This window comes from Staurois parvus, unplaced genomic scaffold, assembly GCF_062004578.1.
Source record: "Staurois parvus isolate SC_StPar_1 unplaced genomic scaffold, SC_StPar_1.0 ptg002777l, whole genome shotgun sequence".
Classification (NCBI taxonomy): domain Eukaryota; kingdom Metazoa; phylum Chordata; class Amphibia; order Anura; family Ranidae; genus Staurois; species Staurois parvus.
Window position 1 is genome coordinate 5,001 of NW_028320573.1, and position 12,321 is coordinate 17,321.

General features: G+C 42.5%; 1 protein-coding gene across 1 annotated transcript in view; it reads left to right on the forward strand.

Moving 5' to 3' along the window:
• KIF23 (kinesin family member 23) overlaps positions 1–12,321 on the forward strand; it is a gene marked incomplete at its 5' end in the record, with an annotated part of 35,653 nt that overhangs the window by 3,992 nt on the left and 19,340 nt on the right. Inside the window, 7 exons of the mRNA XM_089666687.1 lie at positions 1–55; positions 2,200–2,279; positions 6,103–6,222; positions 6,302–6,461; positions 8,542–8,709; positions 8,936–9,093; positions 12,010–12,183. The exon at positions 1–55 is cut by the window's left edge and continues 48 nt beyond it. Coding sequence (XP_089522813.1) covers positions 1–55; positions 2,200–2,279; positions 6,103–6,222; positions 6,302–6,461; positions 8,542–8,709; positions 8,936–9,093; positions 12,010–12,183 — 915 coding nt within the window. The remainder of the gene's footprint in view (positions 56–2,199; positions 2,280–6,102; positions 6,223–6,301; positions 6,462–8,541; positions 8,710–8,935; positions 9,094–12,009; positions 12,184–12,321) is intronic.

The window sequence follows — 12,321 nt, forward strand, 5'->3', positions numbered from 1 at the left end:
GGGAGCGAAAGAACAAACCGCACGAAGGCCGAGGGCAACAGACTGCGAGAAGCAGGTAAAGTCATAATTTCTGGGGCATGTTAATGAGCCGATCAGTCATGCTAAACATTTTGTAAATCTTCTACCCCGGGAGCCGCCTCCACAAGGTGCCTCTTGTCACATTTATATGGAATCTGTTCAGTTCTTCTTTCATGAAGAGCTTTACCTCCCACCCTCGTGTCTTCTGTCAAATGAGAGTTAGATGGCTATTTAGGACATTGAAACTGCAGAGTGGTTGTGTCTTAGTCCAGACTTAAAGTGGAGCCAAACTTAACCATACGGGTGCACCGAAATTTCGATGGCCGAAAACACCCCTATTGGCCGTCGGCCCATATGAAAAAAAAAAAAGCGCTGATACAGGTGCTGGAAAAAACTTCGCCGTCGCTGCTCGGTAGTTCTCAGCCTTACCTGAGAAACCACAGAAAGATCACAGCGCTGGGCATAAAGATTAGTGAAGGAAAGATTATTATTATTATACAGGATTTATATATTATTATTATTATACAGGATTTATATATTATTATTATTATACAGGATTTATATAGCGCCACCAATACAACGGGAGACAATACAGTTCAATACACGAGGGTTAGGAGGGCCCTGATCCTGGGAGCTTACAATCGAAGAGCTGGCCTACACTCATCTCTATGCCCTTGGAGGACCAGAGCAATGTCCCTTCTGGCTCCGGCGCTTTGTACACAAGGTCGTCCTCCCTTTTTTATATATATATATATATATATATATATATATATATATATATATATATATATATATATATATATATCTATCTGTGAGATGAGGTGTTATTGACCTCATATCTCTCAATAAAGAGGACCTGTCACTAATTATTCCTATCACAGGGGATGCATGCATTTCTTGTGATAGGAAGGAAAGTGATTTAACTTTTTTTTTTTTTTTTAAAGAGACAGTGCAAAAAAAAATTTTTTTTAAATGCCCCTGTGCTCGCACGTAGCAGTGAACGCATACATAGGCCACGCTCACATATGTAAACTGTTCAAACCACACATGTGATGTGTCAGAGCGAGAGCAATAATTCTCGCACTAGACCTCCTCTAACGTTACACTGCTAACCTGTAGAAAATTTTTAAAGCATCACTCATGATTAAGTACCGTAGATTGACGCCATTCTACGAGCGTGCGCAATTTTAAATAGAGGCAAAGATAGATATATATGGTGTTGCTGACATCCCTATTGACACCAATAACGATCAGTGCTAATAAAAAGCACTGACACTGTACTGATGCCACTGGGCGCTGTGCGTTTTTCTAGGGGGCTATGTGTGGGCAGCACAGTGGCTAAATGGTTGGCACTTCCGCCTGGCAGTACTCGGGTCGCTGGTTTGAATCCCAACCCCGGCACCACCTGCCTGGAGTTTGCATGTTCTCCCTGTGACTGTGTGGGTTTCCTCTGGGTACTCCAGTTTCCTCCCACACTCCAAAGACATGCTGGTAGGTTAATTGGCTCCTGTCTAAATTGTCCCTAGTATATGTATGAATGTTAGGGACTTTAGATTGTACGCCCCTTGAGGGTTAGGGACTGATGTGAATGTACAATATATATGTAAAGCGCTGCGTGAAATTGACGGTGCTATAGAAGTACCTGAAATAAATGTGTGCGCACTTCACTGTAAGCACACTGCTTTGATAGGCTGTGCACAGCAAAGCGGTGTGCACGAGCTGACAGGGACAACTGTTTTGTCAGAGAACGGGACCTAAGACATAAGACACATAGAGCGGTGGCTTGGCCCCGTCCCCCCGCTCTCTCCTTATTGGCTCACTGGCTGTGATTGAGTCAATGAGCTCCCGCTGCTGTCTCAGCCAATGAGGAGGAAGAATCCAGACAGCAGAGGCTGTCTAGAAGATTGCTGGGTCAGAGGTGGCTCAGGTAAGGATGGAAGGGTGGTGGGGGGTCAGAGGTGGCTCAGGTAAGGATGGAAGGGTGGTGGGGGGGTTAGAGGTGGCTCAGGTAAGGATGGAAGGGTGGTGGGGGGGTCAGAGGTGGCTCAGGTAAGGATGGAAGGGGGGTGGGGTGCATAGAATCAATGAAGGTAAAAAAAAAAACCTTGAGCCTTTTGAACACGTAGATAACTGCATTTGCACACCTAGAAATTGTTGTAAATGGTTTTAATTCTCTTCCAGGCAACATTAACCAGTCGCTTATGACTTTACGAACATGTATAGAAATTCTACGAGAGAACCAGATGTGCGGAACCAGCAAGGTAATGGCCTAAAAACGCAGCACGTGTCATAGAACATGTACATTATATTGTGCACAGTGTAAAACCTCAGCCAAAACTTTTACAGTCGAGGAAAAGTTAAGGTCTCTGCAGGATTTAATTGCTGTTTAAATCTCCATCGGGGAGAATTTTTCCACTTCCTGTCCCACAGAGAACGCAGGGAGTTGGTGGGATGGGAGTAACTCCCTTTTGTAGAGTTGTACACAATGTCTCTATTGCAGTGGTTCTCAACCTTCCTAATGCCGCGACCCTTTAATACAGTTCCTCATGTTGTGGTGACCCCCAACCATAAAATTATTTACCCAGTAATTATAATTCATGAGTGTCGTTTTACCTCCAATACTGCTGCTTTCAGCACAGTAGCTGCTTTCAGCACAGTAGCTGCTTTCAGCACAGTAGCTGCTTTCAACACAGTAGCTGCTTTCAACACAGTAGCTGCTTTCAACACAGTAGCTGCTTTCAACACAGTAGCTGCTTTCAACACAGTAGCTGCTTTCAACACAGTAGCTGCTTTCTACACAGTAGCTGCTCTTTACACATCGGAAATGTGTTTTCTGATGGTCTTAGGGGACCCTTGTGAAAGGGTCGTTCGACCCCCCCCCCCCCCTCCCCCCCCAAAGGGGTCGCGCCCCACAGGTTGAGAGCCACTGCTCTATTGGGAGACTTCCTTCTATTTTTTGGAAGGAACTCCCAACAACTTACTGACCTTTTGGGTTGGGATATACAATGGCTGATGGCTTTATGATATCATTGTTGAGATTATAGACATTGATTGGGGGGGGAATAATTTTTTATTCTGGGGCCGTATCTCTCCAGCAGGAAGCTGGAGGCTCCATTTTGATTTAGTGTTCTGGTAGGTTTCACATATTATGCATCACTTGATTTGCATTTTTTTCAGAATTATTATTATTTTTTTATTATTATTATTCAGGATTTATATAGCGCCAACACTTTGCGCAGTACTTTGCAGTACAAGTACAGATGCCATACTATTGGGTTAGGAGGGCCCTGCTCAAAAGACCTTCTAATCTAATAGGGTGATATTTTTGTTTTAACCATTTCCTACCCGGCCGTCATCTTGCTATAGGCCGGGCAGGAAATAATTAAAACAAAGCAATTTATCAAAATGATGGCCGGGGGGAAGCTTTCGTTTTCTGGGGGATGTCCTATGATGTTCCTGCGTGGCTGTGCAGGCGCAATCTGCCAGTGGCTGTGCCCACCGGATACCATTGATGCCAGATCACTGTACCTACCTGCTCCTGATACAATGTGATCACTGTGACCGATCAAATGACCATTGTAAACCATGAATGGCTTCAATTCATGCCATTCATTTGTGTACAATTGTGTTGCTAGCTGTGTTTGGTCACAGCGATCACATGGTACAGATTGATAATCACAGCCCATCTGTACCATGTGGTTAGCTGTGGCCAATCACAACAAAACACAATCTATTTCATTCAGTAAAATGGTTGCTTATAGCAGTGAAAAATAACGGGAAAAAAATCCTGCTCACTTCTCCAGTAACATATTGCTGTGGTCAGTATGTTTTTTTAAAAAAATAAACATAATTGTGAAAATTTTTAAAAAATATTACAATTTTGTTTTTTTTCTTATTGTCACCAGTCAGTGTTCTTGATCACTGCCACGCCAACAGTATACTTAAATTTTTTTTTTAAGAGGATATATTTTTTTTGTGTGTGTGTGTAGATAGATTTATTTTTTTTTTAAACATACTGTTGGTGTGGCAGTGATCAAGAACACTGACTGGTGACAATGAGGGGGAAAAAAACACAAACTGTAATTTTTTTTTTTTAATATATATATAAAATTTTTGTGGGCGGAACCAATACATTTTTTTGTATGTATGTAAATTTTTATTCATTTTCCAAAAAATTGTGGCCAAAAATTACAATTTCAAAAAACTCACTATGCCTCTTGCTAAAAACCTTGGATTGTCTGCTTTCCAAAAAGGGGTCATTTGGGGGATATTTGTACTGTCTTGGCATTTTCAGGAAATGAGACTGGCCATCAAGATCAATTATCGGATATATCCCATAGTTTGTGGACTCTATAACTGTCTTACAGACTAAATAATAAACACTGATTTGGAATATGTTCAACAAAGAAATGTAACAGAATACATTTTGGCCTAAATTTTATAAATGATTGATTTTTTTTTTTTTTTTCATCTGTTTAGCAAAAAATAAAAACCCCAGTGGTGATTAACCATTTCAATACCGGGCAATATTACACCTTCCTGCCCAGGCCAGTTTTCAGGTTTCAGCGCTCTCACACTTTGAATGACAATTGCGCGGTCATACAACATTGTACCCAAACTAAAATTTTATAATTTTCTTCACACAACTAGAGGTTTTTTTTGGTGGTATTTAATCACCGCTGGGGTTTTTATTTTTTGCTAAATTAACAAAAAAAGACCAAACATTTTGAAAAAAAAAACACGTTTTTCTTTGTTTCTGTTATAAAAGTTTACAAATAAATAATTGTTCTTCATAAATTTAGGCCGAGATGTATTCTGCTACATGTCTTTGGTGAAAATAACCCAAATTAGGATGTATTATTTAGTCTGTAGGAAAGTTATAGAGTTCACAAACTATGGGATAGATCTGAAAATTGATCAATCCTGAAGTACTGACAGCCAATCTAATTTCTTGAGGTCCAAGAATGTCAGAACAGTACAGATATCCCCCAAATTACCCCTTTTTGCAGAGTAGACAGTCCGACGTACTTCATAAGAGGAATGGCGAGTTTTTTGACGTATTTTATTTGTCATTTTTTGGAAAATAAAAAAATGTAAATTATTTTCACAATTTTTTTTTTTTTTTTTTTTTCTTACATACTGTCACCAGTGCAGTACAGCGTCATATAACTGGCATGGCGGTGAACAGGGACACTGACTGGTGACAGTATGAAAAAAAATATATATATATTTATTTTTTTATTTTTAATTTTTTAATACATTTTTTATTTTTTTTAAGATTTTTTTTTTCATATTGTACTATGACCAAAGTAGTACAATGTTACCATAGTAACATTGTACTACTTTGGGGAAGTGATCAGTATTTTTTTTTTTTTTACACAATTTGCTTATAGCAAAGAATTACTTTGCTATAAGCAAGCATTTACCTGAATGAAATTGATTCATTCAGGTTTTTTTTTTTTTTTTTTTTTTTTTTGTGCTTAGCTGTGATTTGGTCACAGCTAATCACATGACATGTGCATGTGATTAGCTGTGACCATTCACAGCTAGGCACTAGTATACAATGCATGGCATGAATGAAGCCATCCATTGTATACAACTGTCATGTGACCTGCTGTGATAGGTCACATGGTACCAGCAACGGGGGCCGGTACTCAGATCTGTCATCAGCCGTGTCCGAGGTACACGGCCGGTGACAGATCGCGCCGCTGTGAGGCTCTGCATTAGCGCAAACTGCGCATGTGTGGGTGCACGCCAAATGGCGTGCGCGCCGGAATGCCGCAGCACTTTTGAAGCAGCCGGGCGGCTAATGGTTAAATATCGCCAAAACAAAGCTATTTGTGTGAAAAAGTGTTGCATGACCGCGCTACAGCGCTGAAAGCTGAAATTTGGCAGGAAGGGGGTGGAAGTGCCCGGTATTGAAGTGGCTAAAGTTGTCTACCATCTAAGTGTCACCATACTCTCCTCCCTACTTGTGATTTGTTTAGTTTGGGGATTTACAAAGATTTACGCCCAAGACGATTGTCAGGTGATTTGATTGGATTCTGGTTTATTTGGTCTGCAATTACCTTTTTATTTCCTCAGATGGTGCCGTACCGAGACTCCAAGTTAACACATCTGTTCAAGAACTACTTTGATGGAGAAGGGAAGGTTCGAATGATAGTGTGTGTAAACCCAAAGGCGGATGACCACGAGGAGAGCCTAGTAAGTGAGGGCTTGAAGATTGTACAATGCGAAGAGTCATTTGTTGGTGAGTTTTTCTAACCTTTGTTTTGTTTTACAGCAAGTTATGCGGTTTGCTGAGATGACTCAGGAAGTAGAAGTTGCCAGACCTATTGACAAGCCGATCTGCGGTCTCACTCCTGGACGCCGCTATAGGAACCAGGCATTCAAGGATGAGCTTACTCGTAGGCTGGAGGACCGTGGAGGTCCTGTAAATGGAGGTAAGTGGGTTAGGGTTATGGGGCCCTCCCATATGGGTTCATTTTATATTATTGTGAAGGTGTCTCAAAAATGTATCCCTTTGCTTACCTTTATCCGGCCCTTGGGGCACCAATGATGGGGCACCATTCCTTCCAATGATGTGAGCCCCTATTCCTCCTGCTGCCGCCAGCGATGGGGCGCACTATTCCTCCGGCTGACGCCAACCCTGACAACATGTTTATTCTCACTGCTGCTTGGCCAGGACATTTTCTACCCCCACTTGCATCAATCTACCTTGCTCAATCCCTCCACCAACGGAGGGACAGTAAAACTGTAGGCAACTTTGAGGGTAACCAGAGTAAGAACTGTACAACATACACCGCGTTCCAAATTATTCTGCAAATTATATTTTTCTCATTTCCCTCAATAATTGATGTAAATAAGTCGGCAGAATTCTCAGGTTACAACTATAAGAGGACAATTCACATTTTATTGAACAAACCTCCTAATGATAACAGGATTTTTGTTCCGGATTATTCCGCACAGGAAGTTTCAAAACACTTTATAGGTTGTAAAGAACTGAAAATTGTCATTTGTTGTGTTTGCAGCAAATTTACTGAAATCAAAAGCTATTTCAATCAAACTTTTCCCAACATTGTAACTTTGTAAACATTTGAAGCGGTCACGTTACATTGTAACATAGGAGCCCTTATCTGATAGCAGATCACAAGTCTGGCATCCATTGAACTTGGGAGTTTTTGGACAGTTTCTGCTTGAATTTGTTTGCAAGATGTCAGAATAGCCTCCCAGAGCTGCTGTTTGGATGTAAACTGCCTCCCACCCTCATAGATCTTTTGCTTGAGGATGCTCCAAAGGTTCTCAATAGGATTGAGGTCAGGGGAGGATGGAGGCCACACCATGACTTTCTCTCCTTTTATCCCCATAGCAGCCATTGATGCAGAGGTATTCTTTGCAGCATGAGATGGTGCATTGTCATGCATGAGGATGATTTTATTACGGAAAGCATAGTTCTTCCTTCTGTACCAGGGAAGAAAGTGGTCAGTCAGAAACTCCACATACTTTGCAGAGGTCATCTTTACACCTTCTGGGACCCTAAAGGGGCTGACCCGCTCTGTTCCTATGATTCCGGCCCAAAACATGACTCCACCACCGCCTTGCTGACGTCACAGCCTTGTTGGAACAGGGTGGCCGTCCACCAACCATCCACTACTCCATCCATCTGGACCATCCAGGGTTGCACGGCACTCATCAGTGAACAGGACTGTTTGAAAATTTAGTCTTCATGTATTTTTCTGCCCAATGCAGCCGTTTCTGCTTTGTGAGCATTGGTTAGTGGTGGCCGAATAGAAGGTTTATGCACAGTTGCAGGACTCTGGAGGACTCTACACCTTGATGTCCGTGGGACTCCAGAGGCACCAGCAGCTTCAAATATCTGTTTGCTGCTATGTAATGGTATTTTAGCAGCTGCTCTCTTGATCCGATGCATGGATCTGGCAGAAATCTTCCTCAATGTGCCTTTATCTGCACCAACCCGTCTGTGCTCTGAATCAGCCACAAATCTCTTCATAGTGCGATGATCACGCTTAAGTTTTCGTGAAATATCGAATGTTTTCATCCCTCGTCCAAGGCATCGAACCATTTCACTCTTTTCTGCAGCAGAGAGATACTTTTTCTTCCCCATATTGCTTGAAAATGGCGCTCTGCTTAATAATGTGGAACGCCGTCCTTTAGTAGTTTTTCCTTAAATTGGGCTCACCGGCCAATCTAATTATCACAGGTGTCCCAGATTGTGTTCAGTGATCAAAAGAGCCCTGACACACAATGCCATCCATGAGTTACACTGAAAAACAAAATATTTCATCTTTGTGACACTTAAATAGAATTTTCATAATAATTTGGAACAGGGTGTATATGTAAAGCGTTGCTTAAATTGGCGGCGCTATATAAGTATCTGAAATATTTAAAAAAATAGTTTCCCCCATCACTACTTTTTTTTTCATGCTATTTGCATTGTACTATATGTGGTGATGCTGTCCCGTGACATTCGATCTCGTGTTTATTCTTGTGATCGTTCCACAGACATCGATGAACAGGCAGTAATTGAGATGCTTATTCAAAGCTTTCCTCCCATTCCATCCTGTGAGCTGCTGGATGTCAATGATGATCAGACTCTACCGCAGCTTATCGAGGCTCTGGAGAAACGGCGCAGAATCCGTCACATGATGGCTGAAGAATTCAACAAGAGCGGTGAGTTGTAATTTGGGATGTTGGCTTCCGCCATTTTTGAAAGCATTGTCAGTATTCATAATTCCAAAGAGATTTTTTTTTTTTTTTTCTCCCCCAAAACAAGCAGCTGATTTGCTGTGTAATACTGGTTTGAGCATAATCTTGTGCGTATATGTAAATTTGAAATATTTATCTGCCATCTTGAAATGAACATCTTTTGACTTCTGAAGTTTTGCTGTCTCCACAGCGGTCTCCTTCAGAGCTCTGCTGCATGACCTTAATGGGGTGGTGGCTGCAAAAGAGAACATTGCACAGGGTAGGATGTCAGAGAAGGAGCGGACAATCGTTTCTCAGAAATCGGAGATAGAGCGGCTTGAGAAGAAAGTCAAAACATTGGAATACAAGGTATTCACCCTTCTATTTATTTATTTTTTTAATGTGCTGTAATTTTGGTTATAATTTACAAAAATGTATAGTTTTTAAAGTGGATCTTCACCCTCAGAAAAGACTTCCCTCCTATCCACCCCTCCTGCCTCGCCTAGGCAAATGACATGCACAGTTCTTGATGTGCATATTCTGGGAGGCACGTCACCTATCCCAGGAGGCATAGTGCTTGATTCAGAAAGGTGGGCGGTGCCTAGTGCTGCATCATCGGGAGGCGCTCCGGCTGGACCAGGAATAGCCGGTGGGCCTTTCGATGTCACAATCAGCATGGGACCAAGAGGTGATAAGACAAGTGGATCCCAGCAGGACAATAGACATGGTTTGATCCGCTGGGTGGATGAGTACCTGATATGTACACAACGAACCACCCGGTAAGCAACTTTAACCATTGCCCCGCAGCTGTATAGCAGATATACTGCTACACGGCAGCACGGGTGCGCAAAACCACGTGTGTATGTATGTGATAGATATATATATATATTTATTTATTTAGTGTGGTTTTCACTTTTGGGTAGGGGGAGAATGCGTCCTACCCGCGACGCCAATCACTGGATCCTGGCCGGTGATTACCCGCTGACACCTGGTGATCACTGACAATCGCCAATGGGGAGGAAGACTGTTTTGTGCCTGTCAGCTCGAGCACAATGCACAGCCATCCAGAGCAGTGTGCTCAACAGTGAAGCACACCCCCAACCCCCCCCCCTAGTAAAATACTCCCTACACAGTTAACCCTTTGATCGCACCTCACATTAACCCCTTCCTGCCCAGTGCCATTAGTACAGTGTCAATGCTGCTTTTTAGCACTGATCAATGTATTTGTGTCACTGAGGGTGTCACGTTGGTTCCAAACCCCCAGTGTCAGAATGCCCGCCGCAGTCCCGCTAAACGTTGCTGATTGTCACCATTACTAGTGGGCGGGGGAATCCCAGTACCTATACCGCCATTTGTAAATGCTATAACTTTCACGTAAACAAATTAATTTACACATTTTGGGATTTTGTTTTAGCAAAGACACGGAGCAGGATACATTTTGGCCTAAATGTATGACAAAATTTGATATTTACTTTTTTTTTTTTTTTTAACTGGACATGTTTAATAGTGAAAAGTCCACAATATTTTTTTTTTTTTTTTCTGAAAATGATCTTTTCAACACCTCCCCCCCCTCCCTCAAATAGGGCAAAAAATAAACCCACAGGCGATCAAATACCACCGGAAGAAAGCTCAATTCGTGGGGAAAAAAAGACGTAAATTTCATCTGGGTGCGACGTACAGCTGTGTAATTGTCAGTTAAAGTAATGCAGAACACAAAAAATGTCCTGGTCAGGAAGGGGGGAAATCCTCTGGAGGGCGAAGGGTTTAAGTGGTTCTAAAGGCTGAAGGTTTTTACCTTTGTGCATTCTGTGTACAGCCCCCCTCCCTTGTTCCCTCTTTTTACTTACCTGAGCCTGACCTCAATCCAGCAATGTGCGTGAAAGCAGTAGTTCTTTGCTCTCTCCTCATTGGTTCAGAGGCAGTAGGAGTCATTGGCTCCTGCTGTTGCCAGAGCCAGTGAGGAGGAGGAGGGGGGGATGGCTGAGGCATGCTCTGTGTAACTTATGGATGCACCGAGCTGGGCTCGGGAGCGAGCATGCACGAGTGCCCCTATAGCAAGCAGGGGAAGACATGGGAATAAGAGGATCAGGGCTGCTCTGTGCAAAACCATTCCACAGAACCAGTAAGTATATATTTTAAAGAAAAACAAATTGAGCCATTAGTGTCACTTAACCCCCCTGGCGGTATTCCTGAGTGTAGCTCGGGGTAAAGTTTCAGCACCACAAGCGGTAACCCCCCCGAGCTACACTCGGGAATACACTGCAGTGTTGCTCCGGGATCTCTTCTGCACTTACCTTGTCCTGCACTCCCGTGATGTCCCTCCTGCAGTGTCCCCTGTAATGTCCTCCGGCCGATGCCGGCATCTGTCTTCCGGGTTCCGTTCCCTGCGACGTCGGGACGGAACTGGCGGGAAATTTAAAAATGTGAAAAGGTGACATTCACTAAATACAGTAAAATCGCATAGTATAACATTCCTGTATCAAACCATTTCACATACATTTTGTCCCGAGTGCTTTGTCCGGCGCCCTGCCTGCATTTTTACTGCTCTTTCTGCCTGGAAACTGAGAAACGTCCATGGCGTCCAAAAAGTGTCCCTTTAGGTCAAAAGCGGTTTTAGACCGGCTAGAGAACAGCGATAGTAAATCAGAACCACTTGCAGAATTGAGTGATAATGATTGGTGGGGGAAATTCCTCATCAGACACTGAAAACGATTCTGCGACTTTGCTCAGCGATGTGCTAACTTGGCGCTATATTTCACATTTCAGTGTTTTTGGTTTGATTATATTATTGAATTAAATTTATTATATTTTTTATGATTATTATATTATAATTTCGTGTTTCAAATTTTAGCATACTCGGGATGTTTACTAGACTCTTGTTCGGACAGGTTTTAGCGAGTTATTCCTAAAAATTACAGGCCTACAATAAAACAACCACATATTTCCATGGAAAAAAAGTACCGCTTTGAGCACAGAAATACTGACATAATCAGACCGCTAGGGAGGTTAAGCCCCCATTCACACACTCAGTATGAGGATAGCCAGACAATTTATAGATATTGGGGCTAATTTACTAAAGGCAATTAGACTGTGTACTCTGCAAGTGCAAGGGAATTTGTAGCAAGGTTTCAGTGTACCTTGATCAGGCTGACCGGACGAGTGAGCCTTGTGCTTTGAATGCTCATGACTTAGCCAGCAATGATACCCCGAGCTTCCTGTATATGAAAGCGATTCCAGATTTGTGATCTCAAAAATACCGACTATGTTAATTTTTTTGCCTTGCAGATCGATATTCTGGAAAAGACCACCACAATCTATGAGGATGAAAAGCGCACATTGCAGCAAGATCTGGAGACCCAGAGCCAAAAGCTGCAGCGTCAGCTCTCTGACAAGAGACGATTGGAGGCACGGATTAATGGCATGGTGGCAGAGAATGCCGTAAAGTGGGAGAAAGAATGTGTAAGTGATTGCTGAGGGATTGGGAACGGCATACGCCTGTTACATGGTTGAGAATTGGATAACTTGTACCAAACTTCAAGAACTAGCAGAAAAAAAACAAAACCGGGCGCACTCTCCTCGTGCGTATGAACGCAAGAA